Below are 20,468 nucleotides of genomic sequence, written 5' to 3'. Positions count from 1 at the left end.
GAGTACTTCATCAGCGACCAGTCGCTCCGGTACTTGTGAATCTAGCAACTACAAGCAGGAAGCACCGAGTTGCTGACCCACCTCCGAGTCAATGATCAATCTCGCATGTTTGGAGCACATGATTTGGCAGACTGTGAGGCCTGGCGTTGCGGATCATCTGCATAGGCAGACACCAGCATGCAGCCTGTGCACGTCCGCACCGTTGGCGCACCGAGGGGGGGGGTGCGTCAGACCGGCATGATACAGCCTGAGCGCCGACCAGCCTTCGCAAAAGGAGTCTACTCAGCGTTCTGTATTATCATTGCCGGCCTGCTGCTAACTAGTTAGCGGACACAGAAGCAGGAGAGAATACGCATGCCTCGACGCTACCCGTGCCGACAGCCCGTTAGCTGAGGAAGCTTGCATTCACTCACAGGAGCCGTGATGTAGAAGGTTCGCATTGAGCACCCACCCTGCTGTGTGAACCTGAATACGGTGACGGAGCAGGAACGTCAGACACCATTGCGATAAACAGAGGAAGCGGAACCTTGATTATGTAGGTGCTCCGAGCTTCGCACACTCACTGCCAGAGACACTGCATCTGTAGCCCTTGTATCCGACGTGCGAAAGTCCGTCAGCTGTCGGCGCGGCGCAAAGGCTATGGGTTATCTCAGTCCCAGCCGAGCGGCGACGCGGAGACAATCTTAACGGAACGGAACAAATGCCCTATCTCTTGAAGGCTCCGAATTGGGTTCAACTGCATTGAGTGCGCCGCCGGCCTTCCTGTCAGCTGAACGACTCGCTACATAAGCTCATGGCATCGGAGCCCCGGCTACCCCCGCCGTATCCAACGAATATTGAGCAGCAGCGCCAGCAGATAAGGACGTGGTGACACCATTTAGTATTCATAACGCACCAGCCGTGTAGGTATCGCCATGAGGTCTCGTTTTGTACCTTGTCACTGCTTGTTATCCGCGGAATAAAACGAGGATACCAGCTGCCCTGCCAGCCGAGTCTAGATGGCGATATGACAGCGAACCCACCTACCGCTCGCAGCGCCCCACAGCCGACGCACAGGCTGCCACCTGGGGCCAATACCTCGAAGATCAGATAGAGGCGGGCGGTGAAGCTGGATAAAGTTCGAGCTGTCGTGCGGTGACCTAGTGTTTGTGTGTACAGTCTATCCGACAAATCCCACCCAGTCCGAAACCAGCTGGCACGCGGCGGAGATGTAATCAAAGGGAGGGCTGCTTCGATGCATTCGGCGTCCCAGGGTTCGCACTGAGGCACGCCGAATGGGCGAAGAAATGAGTGAACACTTCATTACGCTGCATCGATGAGTGCTGTCAAGGGCGGTGGCGAGGACAAAGGAAGTTTTCTGCGTGATCCGGAACGAGGTGCGTTGATATATTTGGTGCGAGCGGAGGATGATGAGTGTTTGCTGGCAGCGCGGGCGGGCACATGTCCCCCTGCGGGGGGCCTGACCAGCGTTCCGCACATGACGATATAGCTGCAGGCAGAGGACACAGCCGTCGACCGATTCGTATGGTTAGATCAGGGGTCCCTAGCGATATGATGTGGCAATGCGATAAACTGTGGCGAGCCAGCCGGGGTGGCGAGATGTGGCGAAGGGCAGCGGTAACAAGTGCCGGGATCATGAGGCGTGTATCCCGGACTGGAAGACGTAAAAGCGCGTGTGCGAGGGTGTGCATGCCATTCCACAGAGAAGGTCTTGTATGGCCTCAAGGCCTGAGGCGGTCCACGTCGACGGGCGGCGAAAGCTTGAGCGGCGCTCCAACACAGGATCGAGAAGCTCGATGATAGGTTGTCAGGATATCCAAGCCGCACGTTGGAGTCCGTGGCCCGCGCCCGCCCAATACGAAAACACATCGGATTGCTGCTATTGCTACTGCGTCACGGGAGCGGGGTGGGGACAGGATTGGCTACAGGTTCGTACACGAGCGTGACCATTAGTTCGGATAACCTCGAGAGCAAGACAAGGGGTAACATAGCTGAGGGGAATCTGGGCAGCGGGAGGCATGGAGACAAGGTGGAAAATATCAAAGGCAACGAGGAACGGGTATGTTGTTGATGATCGTCATCATGAGAGATCTAGGAGCACCCTCTACATGATGAAAGCGAACGAAGAGCAAGATGTCGAAGCAGAGCAACGTGCGCCGAGTGGGCACCGGGAACTGGGGGTAAAAGCATAGGCGAGCGTGGAAAGAGGTCAATGGGTACGCCAAGCAGGCCCGTGGATGGCTCTCCAAGGGTATCCTTACATGTACACGTACATATGTAAGGGAGTATGAGTCCGAGAAGGTCCAACGAACCAATGCAGGTTCGGTCCTGTATGTCTCGGTAAATAGTGGTGCGGTCCAGGGCAGCTGTGGCGACGACCACCAGCTGCTCAACCCAGCGATGCGTCAAGCACCACCGAGGTTCAGCGTGTGTGGTACCTAGGCTTGCGTGCCGTGTTGCGGTGCCGCGCCTGTAACCACGAGGCAAGGCGTGGCCGGAGCGGAGAGGGGCGATGTTAAAAAAACTAGAGAAACGATCGATGGGAACGCATAGGCCAGTGAGATGACATCCGGAGACGGCGGGAACGCCTCAAGGCAATGACGCCGGGTAGGGTCCTAGGCACCGAAGAAGCCTGGTGAGATCATCATTGCAGGATCTCAGTGGCGCTGAACCAGGCGAACGTGGGCTTGCCACGATCCCATCGATACGTGCTGGAGCCCGACCAGCATAAGGTTCTCAAGCTTGATGCCGGACGAACCGACTTTCCACTTCGCCTCGTTGGCGTCCTCCTGCTGCTGGGATTCCATCTCCTGAGGTGGCGGTCAGCGTCTGGGACCCGAGCATGACATGCCGATTAAACTCGCCTGTATGAAGCGGGAGATAGTCTTCGCCACGTTGCGCGCAAGCTTGGCACGGGTGATAGGGTGCGGGGGGCTGCGGAAGTCCCTCGTGGGGATCTGCCGGCTCCAGGGTGCGTAACCGGGCCACTAAAACAGTGCGAGAACATGTCAGTTCTATAGCTGTTGCATCAGACATGGATAAAATCATACGTTGAGTCTGATAGAGACAGATGGGCCACGGCCTTCGAACATCGAGTCGTCGCGGTCGATGAGCGTACTGAACTTGCTCGCGATGGCGTCCTTGAGCATGATCCCACACCCAGCGGGGTGGTGCGTGAAGAACATGATGGGTTCCTCGAGCTGGACCTCCTCCACATAGCGTCGACGATCGCTGAGGGTGTGGGGGCGGTAGGTCTTCTGGGGCACGAGAGGACCTCCCCACGGGTGCCCGGCAGTGCGCGCCAGATCCAGAACGTTGGGAGGCTCGCGCTGGGAACCAGCAAGGATATCCTTGGGGATAGTATAGCCCGTAGTCGGAGCAGATATGAGGGACGGCGAGATGGGCGAGTTCGAACCATGGCTGATGAAGGGCGAGTAGCCATATTCAAGGGCTGGAGTCTCGGGAGTGACGGGCGGTGCAGACCCTACGCTGGAGGAAGGGCTTGAGTACGGGTGAACAGGAGTGGCCATCATCGCAGAGGGAGAACGGTGTGTAGTAGGCGAGTGCGAGAACGAGGAGCTGGCGTCGTAGGGAGAGCCGACGGTGGCGGGGGAGAACTCGGTCTCGATGTGAATGCGAGGGGGAAAGGTGCGAGAGGCGTTGGCGGAGGAGGGATGCATGGAGTTCTGAGCTGGCGCTGCCCAGTAAGAGTCATTGTAGGTGGGAGTAAGGCTCGCCACAGAAGGGGACGGGGAGGGGAGGGAGAGGTCGGAGAGGTATGGGGACGTGGTGTTGGTGAAGAGGAGGGAATCAGAGGGGAACTGAGGCGACGTGGGCCAAGCAGGGGGATAGTCAGCATGGCCGGGTGCGCTGGTGGTGTCGTCAGACACTTCGGAGGAGTAGCTCGAGTCGTCGGTCACGTTAAGTGAGTACTGGAAAATGGAGGTAAGATGGATGCGTGGGCGGCGAATGGAGAGAAGGAATATGACTCACGTCAAAGCGCAGATTGAGACCGAGGGTATCCTGAAGATACTGAGGCTCTTGTGAGTCGGGTGCACCGAGGAAGTCGGGGTGTGGCTGCCTGGCGTCAAGCATGGCGGAGGAGGGTGGCAAGCGGGCGGGGTGGGGTGCGTGAACGGGGAGGGTGGAGGATGAGTTGGGGACGGCGTGTTGGGAGGGGGGAGTCATGGAGATATAGATGGCGGCGGTGAATGACTGGGTGAGGGACCGAAGGCTGGGGGAACGAGGAGAGAGGAAGGAGGCAGAGGCTGTATTTGAATGTGAGTGGGCGCTCGATGGATATGGCAAGTCACGACTGCTGGCTGTGCTCGCGTCGGCGGATTGGGTCGTCTGCAGCAGCAGCGGGCAGAATCCTGGCGGGATTTATACCGCTGGGGCGTCCGGAGGGCTGGCGATAGGACAGACCAGGACAGACCCCAGGAGAGGACGGGCCAAGGCGGGGTGTCCGAGGGCACGTATGGGAGAGTTAGTAGGAAGTCTATAATCGCTGTATTAGTGGACGGGCAACGGCGCCTGGAGGGGAAAATGGCCGAATTAGTTACGTGAGAGATATGGGACTGAGAGGGACTTAGCTGGAGGGGAAACCCGGGAGAGACGAAGGGGTCAGACGGGGGTGACTCGAGGGCTGCGGCAGGAGGCTCGTCCGGAGCCGCGGGAGGGAGAAGGAGTGACGGTGGGGGAGACGCGGTCACGCTCCGGCTCGCATCGGGGCAGTGTGTGTTGCGTTCTGCGGGAAACATCGATGAGGTTGGGCGTTGCACAGGATGTGGACAAGTGAGCATGCGAAGGCATTGGCCGGTACAGACGACACGCATCGAAGCCAATCGAGGATATCCAGGGGAGCACATGGGCGTGAATGGCGGCAGGAAGCCACGGGGCGTCACTGCCGGGAGCAGACCACTGGTCACGCAGCAGGCAAACACGAGAGGCAGATCGGACCCGCACGTCAGGCCAGCGGAGGGTACGAAGTGGTATGATGGATCTGCACGATGACCGGAACACGGAGAGGGAAATTGCAAGAAATAGATCGCATTTGGGAGACAGCGCGCGAGAGGACATGAGGGCAAAGCACATGAGAGCTACCTATCGAATCGGACGGGACCCAGGACTGCGAGATCAAGGAGCTCGAGCCGAGGACTGCGAAAGCGGCGGCGAACGGACGAGGTGGAGACGAGTGCGAGTGCGAGTGCGAGTGCGAGTCGGAGGCTGCGACGACGCGGCAATCGATGGACGCTGGCCGTGCAATTTGGAGCAACATACGCGGCGAAGAGCAGCCTGAGCTGTCGGCGAACAGACAGAGACAGGAGGAGAGAGCGAGAGATGCGCCTGCGAGTCCAAAGTGCCTCAAGGCTTAGGCTCACTCCAGGCCCATCCCCACGTGCTTCCATCTCCTCTGGCGCCCAGCGGTCCGACGACGCGCTCGTGGCCGCCTCGCGCTCCTCCCTCTGACCTCAGCCTTCTCCGCGAGGACACAGTCCCTCGTATCCGACTCACACACAACTCGCCATGTCCTCCCTTGCAGGCGCACTCGATCCAAAGCAGGAGCTCCAAGATGCCCCCATCTCGTCACCAAAGGCGGAGGATCTCCTGGACTCCGTCCCCCTCCACTCCCATCCCGAGGCTTCCGCCGACGAGGATGACAAGCAAGAGCTTAATGATCTCTTCGGAGAGGACGAGGACGTGACCATGATTGAACACGAGTACGCCCCAGCCCACATTCTCATACACGCTATCCCTCATATGTATCTCTCCCACTTTTGCCATGAAGCTTCACCAGGCCCGAGTCTTCCGCCGCATCCGCTGCCTCCGACCTTCAAGACCAGGATGATCGCCTCTCTACTCCCGAGCGTCGCCATAGAGAACACTTGGAATATGCCGAGGACGATCAGCCCGACCACAACCTCCTCGAGCAGAGGCTAGAGGCCAACGTCGCCATCCCAAACATCCCCGTCCCCAACAGCTCCGACGGAAACGTGAGTCTTCCTCGTCCTCCCTTGTTTCCCCAATAACACACTCGTCTTTGGCCCCGATTCGGCAGTATTGGGTCATACGCATGCCCAACTTCATCAAGGTCGACTCCAAACCCTTCCACCCAGACTCTTACGTCGGCCCGGAGCACGATGACGACGACTCCCACCACCCCGAGTCCGTTCGCGAAAAGAGCATGACAATCAAGCTCAAAGTCGAAAACACCCTCCGTTGGCGTTGGGCCAAGGACGAGTTTGGCCAGGATGTGAGTACACTACTCAATCAAGCTCCATTATCCAAATTGTCCTCGGGAAACACTTCTGATCTTCTTTCATCCTTGCAAACACACGCTCTCCTCTTTCCCGTCCTGTCCAACATCCGTGTCCCTTCCCTCGGCAAACTGCGTCTCGCCCTCTCGGTCCTGCGCGCCAAACCTTCCCGCTCCATCCACCATGCCAATACTAATAATTCCTTCAGAGGAGGCAATCTAACAGCCGAGTCGTCAGATGGTCCGACGGCTCGCTAAGCCTCCAACTCGGAAAGGAACTATTTGACATCACCCAGTCCATTGACACTTCCGGCGCAGTCCCTCGTCAGGGCCTCAGCACTCCCGGCGGCCTCACGCCCTCCCAATCCCTCTCCGCGGTCCCCTCTCTTTCCCAATCCGCCTCCCAATCCCAGGCCACACCGGGAGCAAGCGGGAGCGCTACCCACGCCCAGGGTCTTACCTATCTCGTCGCCCAGCACAAGCGTGCCGAGATCCTGCAATGCGAGGCCGTCGTCACAGGCTACATGTCTCTCCGGCCCACAGGTATGCAGTCCGAGACGCACCGCATGCTCGTGCGTGCCGTCGGCCAAAAGCACTCCCGCGTCGCCCGCTTGCGCATGGCGCCCGACCCGACATTCGACCCGGAGCGCGAGAAGCTCGAGCTCGCCAAGGCCGCTGCGAAGAAACCGCGCAAGTCGCGTGCCGGTACGGGCGTGGACGACGGGTTCGGGGGCGCCCGCCGCCGCTCGGGCTACTCCCGGAAACGCACAGGGGACGATATGTGGTCAGACGACGACGATGATGAGGGTCCCTTTGGCCGTGGGGGCTCCGAAGACGAGTACGGAGATGAGAACGCCGGCCGCAAGAAGCGGCGCCAGTCCATGGACGAAGACAGAAAGAAGGGTCCGGGAGAGTACCAGACGGACGACTTCCTTGTCGCAGATTCGGACGAAGAAGACGACGACTTTGGTGGGAACTCTGCGCGGCGCAAGCGTAAACGCTCAGCGCGGGAGGAGGATGACGCCGTTGAGGACGACCTTGAGAAACTCGAGGCGAGGATCAGCCAGAATGCGGCCCAGGAGCGGAAGCGGCGCCAGCGGGACGGCGACACGGTGCCCGAAGGAGACGCCGATGAGGATGCCGCAGGCGACGACGCCATGGATGTCGAGAGCGAAGAAGAAGACGATGATTTCGGTGTACGCCGTGGACGCGGTGCGGCTGGACGAAAGCGGCGTGCAATTGGGATGGACGAAGAGGAAGAAGACTAGCTTCGCTCATTCCCGTACGAATTGTATTACCATCGCGTAATTCCATCTCTACGTAACTTCGCCGCATCCTGCTTCTCCCATGTCGCAGTGGCCTCGGGATGCCCGCAGGTCGGTGGTGCACGTCACAAATGTGCGGAATTCGGCTGAGTATACACGACTATTTTCTGCGTATGTGTGGATGTGGACTATCGCTACAAATATGACATGGCACCAGCCCGTTCGGGATAGCGGCCTATTCTCCTGCAACCCCGTCGCCCCGGAATTCCTGCAAGACCTTGTTTTCGTCGTACCGCCCAACCGGCTGGATGGCGTGGACCACAGCCTGGTTTTCCAGATTTCCATCGAGTATGTTCCTGAGCGCAAAAATGGCATGCTCGCGTAGGTCTGGCAATAGGTATGCGCATGTCCGTGACAGGACGTGCAGAATGGTCTATTAGCCCCGGTTCCAGAACTCGTTCCGCTCCACAGAACCGCGTACATGTGCGGCCGCGTCACCGCACACACGGGCTCTAGGAAGGCGGCGACTACGGAAGAGGTAAAGCTCAGCCCAGACTCACAGGAGTTGTAGTCGTCGACGACGCAGAGGTTCATGACCACCGGAATGCCGCTGCAAGCCCGCACGCGGTCTTGCACCGCCCGGTCATGCGCGGCAAGGGTTCCGAGGAGACGGACGAGGTCGCGCTTGATGTGTGCAAATGCCTCTGCGGCGGCCTTCGCTTTCTGCGTTTCGATCTCCGTCTCCGTCGCTGTTTCTGTTTCTGGTGCCCCGTGCGTTGCTCCTGTCAAAGTTTGCCTGCGGGCGTCTGGTCCTTGGGAGATAGTCTCAGGGTCCGATATGTTCGCATTCGGATTGACCCGGTCCTGGAGATCTGGAGGAGCGGGACGCTGGATGGCTCTGCCAAAGGTGATCCTGGGAACAAACAAGTCGATGAGGCGCAGGGTTTCTGGGTGCGACGCCAGCACAACATGAGCAAGCCGTCAATAAACACTGGAGCAAGATAGGGAACGATGCAACGGGCAAGAGGGCGGACGTGGACGAACCACGGCAAGTAACCGCCACTCCGAGATGATACGAACACGTACCAACGAGACATTCAACGAATCCCTGGCCCGAAGACGTCGACGCCGCTACCATGACCGCCTTGGGTGACGGTGTAATGGGTTTCGAGCGGCGGCTGCCGGCTTCCTCTGCCCGCAAGGCTATCGTTGTCAGGCATTGGGTGACAAGCACCAAGGCTTCGCAAACCTTCGGCAGAAGCAAATCGATTTCGTGCAGGTGTGAAGTGGTGGATCCGTTGTCCTGGTCCGCTTGTTCAGAAACATTCATTGACATCGTTTCCGTATCGGCGTGGGGTATCGGCTTGTTCTCGCCTTCTCTACTCGCGGTATCGGCAGCCGATGCGTCAGCTGGTAGGGTTTCCTGAGATCCGAGTGCGCGTTTCAGGGCACCCTGTGCGTATGTCGACAGACTCATCCATGTCTCTGTCAGCATGTCAAGTAGATGCCCTGAGGGCGCTCCTGGTTGCCTTGGTAACGCCGTCGCGATGTAGTCCGGGTGCTTTGACGAGTGAAGATAGGAGTCGAGCACCTTGAGGAGCGTAGTTTGGTGAGGCGTAATGGGCTCCTCTTCACTGTATAGCGAATCAGTGTGGCTCGAAGGGGGCCCGCAATTGAGCAGAGTTTGATGGAATGACGGTAGTCAAGGCGGGATTACGGGAAGACTGCACTTACACGGTGAGTTTCTTGTACAACGTCGGCACAAGTCCCGCTTCGACGACGCGGCAGAGTATCCTATAGCTGCGGGAGGCGTGGTAAGCGAACAGAACTCGCGAAGGATTGGTGATGCGAGGACATCGCAGAAGGGGCACTATGACGCCGCTCGCCGATGGCCAAGGCATCATTGCGACGCACCCAATATCGAATGCACGGCCATCCTCACTGGTTTCTTCCGCTTCGAAGAGCGAGGCCATTCGGTCTAGAAGGGCAAGACATATGCGGGGTCCTCTTGGAGCTTCCACGAGAAGTTCTCTGAAGAGAGGGGGAAGAGCATAGTTAGATTATGCATCGACCGGTTGGCGTACTCGGTTGCGTCGGACGCGCACATTCTCTGGTCGCTGTCATGAAGGCAATTGAGTACTAGCACGAACGTCGAGGAGACCGTGCGAGCGTCGGGAGAAGCGAAGAGCCGGCTTGGTAACAGAGCAAAAGGTCAGTGTGGAGACGCGGGATTTTCATGATTTTGTCGCCGAACGTACGTCAGAATGAGCTGTTCTTCTGGTAAAGATAGGTACGTCGACCACAAATTATCGGCGAGGGCACTATTGTTTGTGACAATGTTGGACAAGGCTTGGCTGAGCATCCGGGTGACATGATAGGCTAAGAAGCTGGAACTTGAGTGAATGACGGAGGGGTGACTGGAGTCCGTACTGACAAGCGGGATCCTGTGTGGCGGAGTAACTTGTGTACTGGTAAACTAGTTTGCGGATGAGTAATTCATTCTGACTACATCAATAGCCGGATATTGATGATTAAGTTCGTTGTGAACGCCCGCAGAGAAAAAGAAGTACGGACAAAGCTCGATCTTGATTGCGGGGTACGGCAGCGACAAGATTGCGGGTGAACTTGGCGAGGCTTGCGCAAAGAAGACCGAAAATGGCGGTCTGCTGGGAGTCTGGGTCGGGGAGCATGTGAGCGTGCACGGTTTGGGACCACAGATGGCTGAGTGCAGGCCAAATAGAGGGGTTCGTAGCATTGCCAATATTCTCGCTGGAAGGGGGCAGGCGGTCAGGCGACGTGGCACAGATAGAGAAATAAGAGCGTACCGGGCAAGCTGGTCGGCGGCAAGCAAAGTTGATGTTTGGTCAAGGACCCGGATGAGCTCGTGTACTTGGCCCGGAACATCGGGGTCAAAGGAGTCCGCGATATTGTGCAGTGTGAGCACCTCGGCATTCGTGCCGGGCGCACTTTCCTGAACTTGCTGTGTGTGCTCAGACATCAGCAGGAGGCAGAGAACTTGGCAATTGCGGGGAGAAGACGGTGGAGAGCATGGTGGTTTGAACCAAGACTCGCGCCGTGATCGATCTCAGCAGGCAGATCTCCACAGCGCCCACAACCCTCGGCTCTTGGCCTGCACGCCCTCCACCTGCTCTCACCGTACTTGGCACACCCAGCTCGCCCTCGCCGACGACGACGACGACGACGACGACGCGGACTGCGCGCGCACCGCCATGGCAGCCGTATCTGGCACGCAGCCTGTGCTGGTCTCGCTCGAAGACCATCTCGCGCACACCCTCCGTCCACTGCTGACGCTCCTCCCAGAGCCTCTTGCCGAACAACTCATCCAAGTTCTTGACAATGCCCCGCCCACGCCTTCTCCTGGTACCCCACCGCCACACGGATACATGTGTCCACCTCTCGCTTGCACGATATCCTATGACCTTCTCGCCGCCATATCCAAGTGGTCGCGATCCCCTGCTGGCCAGCACGCTCTTGCATCCCATCAGCCCCTGCTTCCCGCACAGGATTATTCCATCGTCGCACTGCTCGCCGGTGCCAGAACCTCTCCAGACCGCAAATTCCCCCATCTCCCCACATCCACGGCGCAGGACGAAGCGGCGCACAGACGCGAGCTAGGAGACAGGCGCGCCGTCACCGCCGTGCTCAATGCCCTCCTCAGCATCATCGGCTCTGGCCTCGCAACCTGGTGGGCTGCCGGTCGCTTGGCCTGGCGAGACGAATGGGTGAGTTCTCACTCATGCGCGGCCTACATACTGTTGCCCACCAGTCCGTTTCGCTGACCTCCACCTCCGTCCCTTCCGTGTCCCAATGAATCATGTCATCCGCTGTCGTGTCAATCTCTCAGAAAGTGCTCCTAGCGCTGTTTGCCGCTATCATCGTCGCATGTTCCGAAGGCATACTCTATCTCATTTGGGAGGATCGCCGCGCAAAGCGCTCCCGCTCTCGCCGCCCTCTGCGGTTCGCTCGCACAATACGTCAAGCGGACAAGAAGCGCGATTCAGATCCTGCGCATGAACCCCTGCCGCACAGCGACCTGTCGCTGACCCGGGATCCCGCAGTAGTCTCAGCCACGTCAACACATGTGTCAAACACTACATTACGCGAACGCACAGTTGGCAGCGCCAACGAAGTCGCAGGACAGAATCAGTAATGGCTCCCCGGCGGGCTTCCATACTTCCACGGGCGCCGGGACTACCTTGCACCTTGCAATTAATGTGTGTTTCATCCTCCTCGTGCTCCCTTCCCGAACCGTGGGCTGACTCTGCGTGTGCACCAGTAGCAACAATGGGATAATTCTGCATGCTGATGGCTGCGCGTACCGCAATCTAGTTTGCCAAAGTCGTCTCCTTTCTTTGGTCCTGGATTCCCCCGCCCATGTCCCCGTCACACGTATGAACGAACTCTGTTCAAACATGGGAGACGCGGATGGAAAAGAAGTCTTCTAAATCTGTACGAATACCGAGAGCACAAACGCCCAAAGAGCTGTGTGGCTCGTGGCCTGCGTGCGGCTGCTGGATGTTATCCAGATATTTCTCACAGTCTACGCTTTCCCAAGCTCTACCTACTTCTATCCGACAACCCGGAACACCCAGAATGCTTGGTCAGTGTCGACGTTGGTCATGACGGTACATACTCCCCCTGGACCCAGCCCTTATCGACCCCGATGACCCGACGAACGGGAACACCACACCGTCCTGTCAACCTGTCTGCCCGCAGCGGCTTGTCTCGGTATCGCCTGCTCAGCTTTTATCCGACAAAACATGATACCAATTGCGTCTACTTGGCCCCGGTCCCTGTCCTATACGCTCGGTGCTCGCCGTGCCCCGTGTACAATTCATCATCCACATCCCCGCAAAGTCCGCGTGAGCGCGTAACGGTACAACTCCACCAGGTCCCCTCCCTTCGCGCCCAATCTCATCCCTCTGTTCCGGTCATCCACGGCACCTCCACGGTACCCGTACCCCCAATGATGCCTGAGACGCTGATGGCGCAGCATGAGCGGCGGAGACACAACCACGGACAGGGAAAAACGGAAGGCGTGTGTTACCTCAGAAAAGCGAGCAGCAGGGAGAGGGAGAGACGGTCTTGTCATCTGTACCAGAGGGCTGCGTTTCGCGGCAGCGTCGGTTCGGCTTGACGCTGTCCTGTCTGTCAGTGTATTTGGCTGGTGTATGCAGCCTTCTCATTTATCATTGTCAATGAATCGTGAAGACTGCGGGCGATATTGAAGCTACGAACGACATACTGTCATGCTCTCATCTTTCATTAGTGCTTGAAACGGAACAAATGCCCGGTCCGGTTTTCTGGGTACTTCGAAGTCTCATATTCATCTCATAGCGTGGACGAGTAACATGCATCGAAATCCGCATCACATAGGGTATCACCAATTACATGACGGAGCTACTTCATCGACCCAGCCACCTGCTCAAGCTCGCGCGCAATCAGCGAGTTCGGACACGTCTTCCTCAATTGCCTGGCGAAGATGGACACGCAGGTCAGAATACTGATATGCTAGCCAATGGCGGGCGATCAGAACGTACTCAAGTTTCGCCTTGTCACCTCGGTCCTTGCACTCCTTCGCGGCAGCACGCCAGTCGTTGCACAGGACATACAGATCGGCGCGCTTGGGTCCGTCGCAGCGCGCCACGTACGGCAGTGCGTCCTTCTGATGTCCCTTTTCGACCAGGTGCTTGACGAACGCTTCGTACCCAATCGGGCTGCGTCGCGACTTTGCAAACGCTTCGAGGCCCTCAAAGTCCCGGATCTCGGTGAGCGCATAGAGTTTGAGGTACCAAAAGCTGCAATCGGAGATTAACTATGAATTACTGCGTGACATTCGTCGAATCTACGGACGCCGACTGACCGTTTGTCCGGGACCTTGAAGTCGGACTTGATCTTGTCTGCGCGCTTCGCCATACCGTTGATTACGCATGTGCGGATGGTCTCATTTACGCTCTGTCCAAAGAACGCAATCTTCCCATCTGCCTCCTTCTCGAGCGTTTGCTGGAGCGTCATCAAGCGAACGCTCTCATCCATCATCTGACAACGTTGTTAGAAGAGAATGAGCACGAACGTGAGCAAATGAATAAACCTTCGCCTCAAAGGATCGATCCTTGTCCTCCGAAAAGAACTTCTGCGCCGCCTTCACTGATGCTAACTTTGCTGCAGGGTCCTGGGGACTGTCAAATGGGGCGCACATAACGGCTACTACAAAACGGTACCTGACTTCTCGCAGCATCTTCAAGACAGAGGACTGCGCTTTCCACCCTTCGATCGTCCGAGTAGTAGAAGTCACGCAGCATATCACGGTTCTGTTCCCGTGCATAGACCTGCAACAACCGGCTCGCCAATGCTAGACGTGGTCCCCCCTCTTCAATAAGTCTGAAGAACGAGCCCAGCGAGAGCCGCTTCTGCAGATGGAGAAGGACGTGGTACACTGTATCCAAACTTAGTCCTGTGTACGCAGCAGCAGCACAAGAACATACCTAAGTCGGTGTCGCCACTTTCCACGGCCTTCATCAGCGCAAGCTTGTCCTCCTTCATGCTAAGCAGTAGCGGCACTTGGTCCGACGCCTTCGTCTCATGATCAAGCAGCTTCGTCGCGAGTGCCGTCCTGCCGACCTCCCATGCGCGCTTCGCAATGTCTGCATAGCTCACTCCACCACCGCCCAGCTGCTCAAACTTTTCGACGATCGTCTTGCACAGAGCATCGTCCCCATCGAGCTCTGCGTTCTTCCCTGTTCCTGTTGCACTGGGTTTGGATCGCAGGATCTTGGCGCATGCCCAATGTTTGAGAACAGCGTCAGGTGTAAGGCTGAGGTATGAAGAGATGCGGAGGGCGAGCAAGTGGAGATTCCGCGAGAGTAGGCGGGAAATGAGGTGCGATGGCGAAAGCTGCGTGTATTGCGCGTATGAAAGGGGGATTCCGATCTCATAGAACCGCACGGCGTTCAATACTTTGAGTGCCTGCCCGACGTGGACGAAGTCCGACGGGTCGTATAGATCGAGGAAGGAACGTCCGAATTTTGCGGCCTGCAGAAGAGATGAGCATGACAGGACATGTGTATACTCTCCATCATCACGCACGTTCAGTAGACGCCGCTCCCAGTACGGTTCCCATTCCCTCGCTGCGGCGTCGATACATTCGTCAACGGCGGCAGCAAGTTCAGGACGGATACTCCGGATACTCTCGTCCGCCTTGGGCGACCGCCGAGAGAAGTTCTCCCATGCGTCGAACAGGATGGCAGACGGCGACGTCGAACCCGGGCGAAATACAGATACGGACGATGCTGCGTTCGTGTCAGAAAGGGAAGTGATCTCTGTAGGGCGAACTTACGGGGCACTTTCTGCACGAAATCGCAAGTGTCGGGGCCAATGATACGGATGCCGTCCGGTTCAGTTACTGCAAACGTCGATCCCGAGTAGAAGTACTGCAGGGTGTCGCCAAATGGACCGACCAGCACTGCAAGGTTCGCCCAGGTCACTAGCACGGCGTCGTTCCCGCACCATTCCACCTGGCGGACGTCACCAATCGCGCCCACGACACTGTTCGTGTCGAACTCGGCAAGACTTCGCTGGAAGTCCGTCGACACCACCCAAAGAAGACCCGAGAAGGTCAGCAGCGCGAGTGACTTACCGTTCGGGGATGGCGACATGTGCGAGAACGGTCCGCGCGAGATACGCTGGTCAAGACTCTCGAGATTGTCAACGCTGTAGATGGTGGAGTCAATGGACAGGAGGACTTCGACGTGTCGCGAGATGGTCTGGTCGGGGGGTATTACGGTCCAAGATTGCGGGGGTTGGGAGAGACCTTGAATGCTGGACGTGTTCACACTATGGCCACGGGTACGACAAAAGGACATCGAGAACATACCTGGATTTGCCAATGTTAACGGTTTCCCTCCTGTCCACTCCTTGACTTCCAGGAAGGTCAAGGAACCGGTCAAGGCCACCAGACCAGTCTCGTGTATTCGCGCGTCGATGATTCCCATCTCTCCTGCCTCGCTCCCCAGGGAATATTGTTGGTACTCTCCTTGTAGGTCGTACACGCGGTATACGCCTTCTTCGTTGAGGACCACCAGCCGCTCATCTCCAGTCCAACCAAAGCGAATGATCTTGCCCTGGTCCCACTGCGAGGAAGGTCAGCGGAGAGGAGGGTGGAGTAGAGCGCAGAAGTATCCACACTGAAGAGCAAGATACCCTCGCCTGCAGGCGAGTAGACTTGTATTTGCGCCTTGGAGAAGGCCGGTGCTGCACGGCTAATCGCTACAACCTTGGATGTGTCGCGCATGACGGCTGTTGAACACATGAGGAGCTGTCTTCTGGCAACGAGCAGGCGTACGTACCTATCGGACCACCGTAACGACAACCTGCGATTATAAAGTCTTGCAAGTCGCCGGGTAGCTTGCCCGCACTGGAGTAGAGCTGGTGTCGCCTGTAGAAGACGGAGCCATCTTGCATTGGCTCCCACGAGAGCGTTGGGTGGTCGGACATGGTGCGAGCAACAGCAGCGTTGGCGGACGCGCGCGGCACTGGCACAGTTCAGTGGCTCTGGCAGCACCGGCTTGTCCGGGCCGGCGTTCGTAGGCGACTTGTTAACCTACAGGCTGTAAGTACAAGGCTACTAACGAATTAATTGCGTTATACAGAGCAATAGTCCCGTTGCATCTATGTCTACTCGCAGTCTACTCTTCTACGCCGTCATGCATACACCCGCAATATCCGCATAAGCACGGAGAGGTACCACCCCGTCAGACCCCACACTTCCAGTCTCCCTTCGCGCCCGCCCCCAATCTCATCCCTCTGTTTGGAGTCGTTGATCCACCGTACCTCCGCGCCCTCGGGGCCATCTGCATGAACGGCACCGATGCCGGCAACGATGTCTGCCACGCTGATGGCGTAGTAGGGCCGCTGCCCTCGGAACAGGTATGAATGCATCCGCGGCGGAGACATGACCGCAGATAGCGGCAGATGGAAGGCATGTGCCACCTCGCGCTGAGAGAGCGTTAGAGAAGCAAGCGGCAGGGAGGGGAGGGGCATGTCATCATCTGCGCCCGGGTCGGGATGCGTTCCGCTCGGGTGTTGGTCGTTGTCTGTGTTTGACGGGTGTATAAAGCCCTGTCGAAACCATCATGCTCATGAACGCTGCGGCAAATTGACAGCTACGCACGACATACGGCCATACTCTCATCCCGCCCAATGAGTGCTCGGGCGGTCCGAAGCGGCCCAATATCTCAACCTGGTTCGGGTGGATGCCGACCTCTTCTTCAGTTTCGCGCAGAGCTGCGGCTAATGTCGTCGGATCTGTCTGCGCGTGGCGTGTGGTGCATAAGTGCACCTTAGCTTGAGCAACCGCTACACAATCTCCCGGCGCGGACACACCTTGTCGACCTTCCCGCCTGGAAAGCTGTGTGTGCCACAAACGCGTCGGACCGCCTGGACTTGGCCGCTGTGCTCGGATGTACAACGCACCTGACTTCTCCGGAGTGGGTTCTCAGCTTCCCCCGTACTTCAAGCAGTATCCCCGGCTTGCCGTTCACATTGCAGAACGGGACCAAGACCGCAGCGTGCGTCTCCGAAGGGTCATGGGCGTTCTCCGGGTCCCCTTGGTCGAATGCGTTCTCGAGAGCATCCCGGATAGTATTGCATGTCCTTCGTGTGAGGGGTTCCGTAAGCGAGATGAGCGGTTTGGGGGATGCAGCGGTGAGGCCAGGAGCGGCAGCAAACATGAACGTCCGAAACATAAGAGCGCGCGTCCGATCTTGGCTCGCTTAGATCTCTTTTCCATCCCGCCACCGACTCCCGAGAGCCCGCCGCGGAGAGCGCAAAGCATGTCCTCGAGCTCGCAATGAGAGGCTACCACATCCGCATCTCCATCACACACCCCAGTCCCTCACAGACCTCTTCCTCCGCGACGTCTTCATCTTACAAACAAGCTCCTGCCATCCCCACCACTCAGACATTCATACCGAGTTCCCTCTTCCAACCTCTTCCATCTCACGGCCCGCGCTTCACCTCTCGCAGGAACACGTTCTCTATACACAACATCGCTTCCGAGAAGGAGAAGCAACCAGAAGAACCCGACCGTAGAGACTATCGTTTCGGACCCCTGCGCGTAGACTGGGTGGACTTTTCGGATATGGACGCTCCGGGGAGCAGCTTCATCAAAGTGGGCTCAGGCTCGGGGTCAGGCAAGGACAGAGAGAAGTCTACGCAGCGCAGAGGTAAGCGTGCAAGCATATTTTTGCCGTATCCTTCCGTCGTGACGCCTGAATGTAATCGCACTCCGCAGGTGAACCAGCCACCGCATCGTTCGTAACAACCTCTACACACAGCAAGTCCGGTTCAACTAACTTGCCGGAAGGAATTGTTCACATCTTCCGTGACTATCCCCGGTCATCCGAAGAGACTTCCAAGAGCACCGTAACGTATGCTGCCGCTACTGCAAACGGTCCCGCGCAGTCGGCACAGTCGGAGCTTGGGCAAGAATTGCAGACTTATGTGGAGTCCGACGATGTGACTCTCGCCGTGCTCGCCGTGCCATCGTGGATGACTCCCTCCGACTTCCTGGCCTTTGTTGCGCCCGCTGCAGATGGCATTGCGCATTTGCGTATGATCAGGTATGTTTCATATTCTCTACAGTCATTCAAACTCAGCCGTTGCGCCAGGGACTCTGCACCGAACAGATCCATTGTGGTCATGAAATTCCGTGACAAGGCCAGCGCCTCGGAGTTCGCGGAGGCATACAATGGAAAGCAATTCAATTCCATGGAGGTTAGCAGCTTACGTCGAGTCTTTTGCGGCTGCGAAACTCACACCCTATGTCAGCCGGAGACGTGTCATGTCGTCCGCGTTCTGTCGATAGCAATAGAAGTGGATGACCACGTCTCGCAAAGTATTTCACGCTTAGCATCGACACGAGTGTCTGGGGCATACGAACTTCCCACCTGTCCCGTCTGCTTGGAGCGAATGGACGCTGCAGTAACGGGGTTGGTCACCGTTCCTTGTTCACACACCTTCCACTGTGCCTGTTTGAGCAAATGGGGTGACAGCAGGTAACTAAGTCTCTTGCGCTTCCTGTGTTTCATAGGATGCTCATTTGCAATATCCCTAGGTGTCCAGTTTGTCGGTACTCTCAGACCCTGCTTTACTCCCATCCCACGTCCTCAAACACGTCACGCTCTACGCGCCCCATCCCATTCTCGTCGTCTTCGTCCACTGACGAGCGTTCACACTGCGCGGACTGCGGGAGTACGACGAATCTTTGGATCTGTCTCATCTGCGGCAACATCGGCTGCGGCCGTTACGGCCGCGCGCATGCACACGCTCACTACGTGTCTACTACTCATCTCTACGCTCTTGAGCTGGAAACGCAACGCGTCTGGGATTACGCCGGAGATGGTTATGTCCACCGGCTGATCCAAAACAAGGCGGATGGGAAGCTCGTCGAGCTTCCCTCCGCCGCGGCCGCAGTCGGCACCCGGAGCGAAGGTGCAGGCGGCGGACCCACAGCAGCGGACGCGCTCACCGCAGAGAAGATCGAAGCCATCGGGATTGAGTACTCCTACCTCCTCACGTCACAGCTGGACTCGCAGCGGACGTTCTACGAGGAGCAGACTGCGGAGCTCCGCAGCCAGGTCGACGCCATGCGCAAGTTGGTGGAGCAAGTGAGTTCCGAGCTCGAGCGTGAGCGGGCGCGCGCGCGCGATGTTGCGGCGCAGCGTGCAATAGAGGACGAGGCTCGTATCGTCGAGCTGCAGCGGGAGAAAGCCAAAGCGGAGAAACGCGCCGAGAAAGCTGCCGAGCTCGCGCGGTCGCTAGCGAAGGAGCTGAGGGAGGAACGGGCTGTGAGCGAAGGCCTGATGAAGAATCTCACTTCGGCGAAGGAGCAGGCCGAGGCTGCGTCGAAAGAATCCGCTGACATGAGGGAGAAGGTGCAGGAGCTCCAGGATCAAGTCCGCGACGTCATGTTCTTCCTGGAAGCGAAGAGCAAGATTGAGAACGGTGATGGCGTCGCAGCAGAGGCTGCCGGCGGTACACTCGAAGTTCAGGCCAACGAATCCAAGAGCGCGAGCAGACGGAAGAAAGGCAAACACTAGGACTTGGAGGGCACCGCATGACATGCACTGTGGGCGAATGGGATGTATCACACATCCCGGCTAGTCCATCGATGTTGGTGGTGAGTACCATTTACCTCTGGAGCAACAATTATATTTAGCCCCTTATCCTAGTATTATGAACATCACGGTCCACAGACCCGAGCCCTTGGTTGGTACCGAACGTCTTGAACAATGGTCTCGATAGATGATGACCACTCGATACCTCTCACCGCGTCCACCATTACGCGAGGTACGAGATGAGCCGTTGGTATGTCTCATACACACGGTGATACCCCACTTCTGACCCAGTCGCAGCATGTGAGGAAACGCGGGTGTCTTCCACGTCTGTACTGCGAGCTGTCATATTGTGCCCAAAGCACCATGTTGTATTTGTAGCCTTCTCCTTCACGCGCAATGCATTCACTATCTGTCGATCTGGCTTCGGTTGCAGTCCGTGGCGTCTTCGTCACACTCCTCCGTGCCGCGAAATGAGGGATGTGCGCAGCAAGTGAAGCACAGACAAGGCTCGGTCCCTGATGTAACCACCAAGTGTGGTACATCGAGCCCCAGCAGTGGCGACATGCAACCATTGGAGCTAGTTGAGTTCGCCTCTGAGCCCTCACCTGTCTGGGCTTGGGTCGATCCCAGTCTACATTGTCGAACCATACTCAATCAGTGTGGTTAGTACTCGAGTACAAGGCATCCAAGTCAATTTTTTCGCTTAGGCTTGAGCGTGCTGTGCGTGTCACAGTCGAACTCCCTGCCAATATCGGGCGTCGGATGGTCCTCGCCTCGTGCTGTTCTGAATGCACTTATGACCATCTGGTC

General features: G+C 57.6%; 9 protein-coding genes across 9 annotated transcripts; 4 read left to right on the top strand and 5 right to left on the bottom strand.

Annotated features, from left to right (window-relative positions):
- Window positions 1-2,657: 2,657 nt before the first annotated feature.
- Window positions 2,658-3,530, bottom strand: L226DRAFT_544881 (uncharacterized protein; the record flags this gene model as incomplete). Its single annotated transcript, XM_067682305.1, has 3 exons — window positions 2,658-2,810; window positions 2,865-2,987; window positions 3,051-3,530. The coding sequence occupies 3 exons, from the start codon at window positions 3,528-3,530 to the stop codon at window positions 2,658-2,660; spliced, it is 756 nt and encodes a 251-aa protein (XP_067537049.1).
- Window positions 3,531-4,405: 875 nt separating this feature from the next.
- Window positions 4,406-5,338, bottom strand: L226DRAFT_377722 (uncharacterized protein). The gene has a single exon (XM_067674367.1). It carries the CDS (start codon window positions 5,092-5,094, stop codon window positions 4,624-4,626), a length of 471 nt encoding a protein of 156 aa, XP_067537048.1. The 5' UTR covers window positions 5,095-5,338; the 3' UTR covers window positions 4,406-4,623.
- A 131-nt stretch (window positions 5,339-5,469) lies between these two features.
- L226DRAFT_533584 (uncharacterized protein) lies at window positions 5,470-7,735 on the top strand. Its single transcript, XM_067680489.1, has 4 exons — window positions 5,470-5,720; window positions 5,789-5,993; window positions 6,059-6,253; window positions 6,466-7,735. Exons 1-4 carry the CDS (start codon window positions 5,527-5,529, stop codon window positions 7,522-7,524), a joined length of 1,653 nt encoding a protein of 550 aa, XP_067537047.1. The 5' UTR covers window positions 5,470-5,526; the 3' UTR covers window positions 7,525-7,735.
- On the bottom strand, window positions 7,536-10,571 carry L226DRAFT_533583 (uncharacterized protein). The gene is made up of 10 exons (XM_067680488.1): window positions 10,347-10,571; window positions 10,096-10,290; window positions 9,956-10,026; window positions 9,780-9,900; window positions 9,627-9,713; window positions 9,436-9,552; window positions 9,256-9,321; window positions 8,608-9,155; window positions 8,082-8,468; window positions 7,536-7,908 (listed from the first exon to the last, which is right to left on the bottom strand). The coding sequence occupies exons 1-10, from the start codon at window positions 10,517-10,519 to the stop codon at window positions 7,757-7,759; spliced, it is 1,917 nt and encodes a 638-aa protein (XP_067537046.1). The 5' UTR covers window positions 10,520-10,571; the 3' UTR covers window positions 7,536-7,756.
- A 45-nt stretch (window positions 10,572-10,616) lies between these two features.
- On the top strand, window positions 10,617-11,980 carry L226DRAFT_377631 (uncharacterized protein). The gene is made up of 3 exons (XM_067674365.1): window positions 10,617-11,264; window positions 11,387-11,756; window positions 11,819-11,980. The coding sequence occupies exons 1-2, from the start codon at window positions 10,752-10,754 to the stop codon at window positions 11,690-11,692; spliced, it is 819 nt and encodes a 272-aa protein (XP_067537045.1). The 5' UTR covers window positions 10,617-10,751; the 3' UTR covers window positions 11,693-11,756; window positions 11,819-11,980.
- Window positions 11,981-12,787, top strand: L226DRAFT_377632 (uncharacterized protein). The gene has a single exon (XM_067674366.1). The coding sequence runs from the start codon at window positions 12,206-12,208 to the stop codon at window positions 12,677-12,679; it is 474 nt and encodes a 157-aa protein (XP_067537044.1). The 5' UTR covers window positions 11,981-12,205; the 3' UTR covers window positions 12,680-12,787.
- Window positions 12,788-12,847: 60 nt separating this feature from the next.
- Window positions 12,848-16,046, bottom strand: L226DRAFT_484202 (vacuolar protein sorting-associated protein 16). The gene is made up of 11 exons (XM_067677049.1): window positions 15,888-16,046; window positions 15,725-15,837; window positions 15,416-15,671; window positions 14,879-15,352; window positions 14,629-14,831; window positions 14,028-14,574; window positions 13,764-13,978; window positions 13,634-13,714; window positions 13,406-13,581; window positions 13,083-13,340; window positions 12,848-13,015 (listed from the first exon to the last, which is right to left on the bottom strand). Exons 1-11 carry the CDS (start codon window positions 16,033-16,035, stop codon window positions 12,943-12,945), a joined length of 2,544 nt encoding a protein of 847 aa, XP_067537043.1. The 5' UTR covers window positions 16,036-16,046; the 3' UTR covers window positions 12,848-12,942.
- Window positions 16,047-16,117: 71 nt separating this feature from the next.
- L226DRAFT_533580 (uncharacterized protein) lies at window positions 16,118-17,288 on the bottom strand. The gene is made up of 4 exons (XM_067680487.1): window positions 17,014-17,288; window positions 16,924-16,948; window positions 16,712-16,849; window positions 16,118-16,659 (listed from the first exon to the last, which is right to left on the bottom strand). The coding sequence occupies exons 1-4, from the start codon at window positions 17,268-17,270 to the stop codon at window positions 16,243-16,245; spliced, it is 837 nt and encodes a 278-aa protein (XP_067537042.1). The 5' UTR covers window positions 17,271-17,288; the 3' UTR covers window positions 16,118-16,242.
- On the top strand, window positions 17,279-20,053 carry L226DRAFT_484200 (zf-UBP-domain-containing protein). The gene is made up of 7 exons (XM_067677048.1): window positions 17,279-17,765; window positions 17,834-18,161; window positions 18,210-18,315; window positions 18,370-18,596; window positions 18,656-19,720; window positions 19,773-19,908; window positions 19,956-20,053. The coding sequence occupies exons 1-5, from the start codon at window positions 17,390-17,392 to the stop codon at window positions 19,638-19,640; spliced, it is 2,022 nt and encodes a 673-aa protein (XP_067537041.1). The 5' UTR covers window positions 17,279-17,389; the 3' UTR covers window positions 19,641-19,720; window positions 19,773-19,908; window positions 19,956-20,053.
- The last annotated feature ends 415 nt before the right edge of the window (window positions 20,054-20,468 follow it).

The sequence above is a fragment of the Lentinus tigrinus genome (genome assembly GCF_003813185.1).
Source record: "Lentinus tigrinus ALCF2SS1-7 unplaced genomic scaffold L226scaffold_8, whole genome shotgun sequence".
Lineage (NCBI taxonomy): Eukaryota > Fungi > Basidiomycota > Agaricomycetes > Polyporales > Polyporaceae > Lentinus > Lentinus tigrinus.
Note: the sequence above shows the minus strand (reverse complement) of the source record. Positions and strands in the feature narration are given on the sequence as shown.

What these genes read in the sequence shown, in the direction of transcription:
- L226DRAFT_484200 (XM_067677048.1), top strand. Translation starts at nt 17,390, where the DNA reads ATGAGAGGCTACCACATCCGCATCTCCATCACACACCCCAGTCCCTCA. An exon ending in GAAGTCTACGCAGCGCAGAG is followed by an intron (nt 17,766 to 17,833) that starts GTAAGCGTGCAA and finishes CGCACTCCGCAG; the next exon opens with GTGAACCAGCCACCGCATCG. An exon ending in AGCAAATGGGGTGACAGCAG is followed by an intron (nt 18,597 to 18,655) that starts GTAACTAAGTCT and finishes CAATATCCCTAG; the next exon opens with GTGTCCAGTTTGTCGGTACT.
- L226DRAFT_377632 (XM_067674366.1), top strand. Translation starts at nt 12,206, where the DNA reads ATGACCCGACGAACGGGAACACCACACCGTCCTGTCAACCTGTCTGCC.
- L226DRAFT_533583 (XM_067680488.1), bottom strand. Translation starts at nt 10,519, where the DNA reads ATGTCTGAGCACACACAGCAAGTTCAGGAAAGTGCGCCCGGCACGAAT. An exon ending in CGCAATCAAGATCGAGCTTT is followed by an intron (nt 10,027 to 10,095) that starts GTCCGTACTTCT and finishes CTATTGATGTAG; the next exon opens with TCAGAATGAATTACTCATCC. An exon ending in GAAGAACAGCTCATTCTGAC is followed by an intron (nt 9,714 to 9,779) that starts GTACGTTCGGCG and finishes TCTGTTACCAAG; the next exon opens with CCGGCTCTTCGCTTCTCCCG.
- L226DRAFT_484202 (XM_067677049.1), bottom strand. Translation starts at nt 16,035, where the DNA reads ATGTCCGACCACCCAACGCTCTCGTGGGAGCCAATGCAAGATGGCTCC. An exon ending in ATCGATCCTTTGAGGCGAAG is followed by an intron (nt 13,582 to 13,633) that starts GTTTATTCATTT and finishes CAACGTTGTCAG; the next exon opens with ATGATGGATGAGAGCGTTCG. An exon ending in GGTGACAAGGCGAAACTTGA is followed by an intron (nt 13,016 to 13,082) that starts GTACGTTCTGAT and finishes CATCTTCGCCAG; the next exon opens with GCAATTGAGGAAGACGTGTC.
- L226DRAFT_533580 (XM_067680487.1), bottom strand. Translation starts at nt 17,270, where the DNA reads ATGTTTGCTGCCGCTCCTGGCCTCACCGCTGCATCCCCCAAACCGCTC. An exon ending in ACCCACTCCGGAGAAGTCAG is followed by an intron (nt 16,949 to 17,013) that starts GTGCGTTGTACA and finishes TGGCACACACAG; the next exon opens with CTTTCCAGGCGGGAAGGTCG. An exon ending in TGAGAGTATGGCCGTATGTC is followed by an intron (nt 16,660 to 16,711) that starts GTGCGTAGCTGT and finishes TGGTTTCGACAG; the next exon opens with GGCTTTATACACCCGTCAAA.
- L226DRAFT_377722 (XM_067674367.1), bottom strand. Translation starts at nt 5,094, where the DNA reads ATGTGCTTTGCCCTCATGTCCTCTCGCGCGCTGTCTCCCAAATGCGAT.
- L226DRAFT_377631 (XM_067674365.1), top strand. Translation starts at nt 10,752, where the DNA reads ATGGCAGCCGTATCTGGCACGCAGCCTGTGCTGGTCTCGCTCGAAGAC. An exon ending in TGGCCTGGCGAGACGAATGG is followed by an intron (nt 11,265 to 11,386) that starts GTGAGTTCTCAC and finishes TCAATCTCTCAG; the next exon opens with AAAGTGCTCCTAGCGCTGTT.
- L226DRAFT_533584 (XM_067680489.1), top strand. Translation starts at nt 5,527, where the DNA reads ATGTCCTCCCTTGCAGGCGCACTCGATCCAAAGCAGGAGCTCCAAGAT. An exon ending in CCAACAGCTCCGACGGAAAC is followed by an intron (nt 5,994 to 6,058) that starts GTGAGTCTTCCT and finishes CCGATTCGGCAG; the next exon opens with TATTGGGTCATACGCATGCC. An exon ending in AGGACGAGTTTGGCCAGGAT is followed by an intron (nt 6,254 to 6,465) that starts GTGAGTACACTA and finishes TAATTCCTTCAG; the next exon opens with AGGAGGCAATCTAACAGCCG.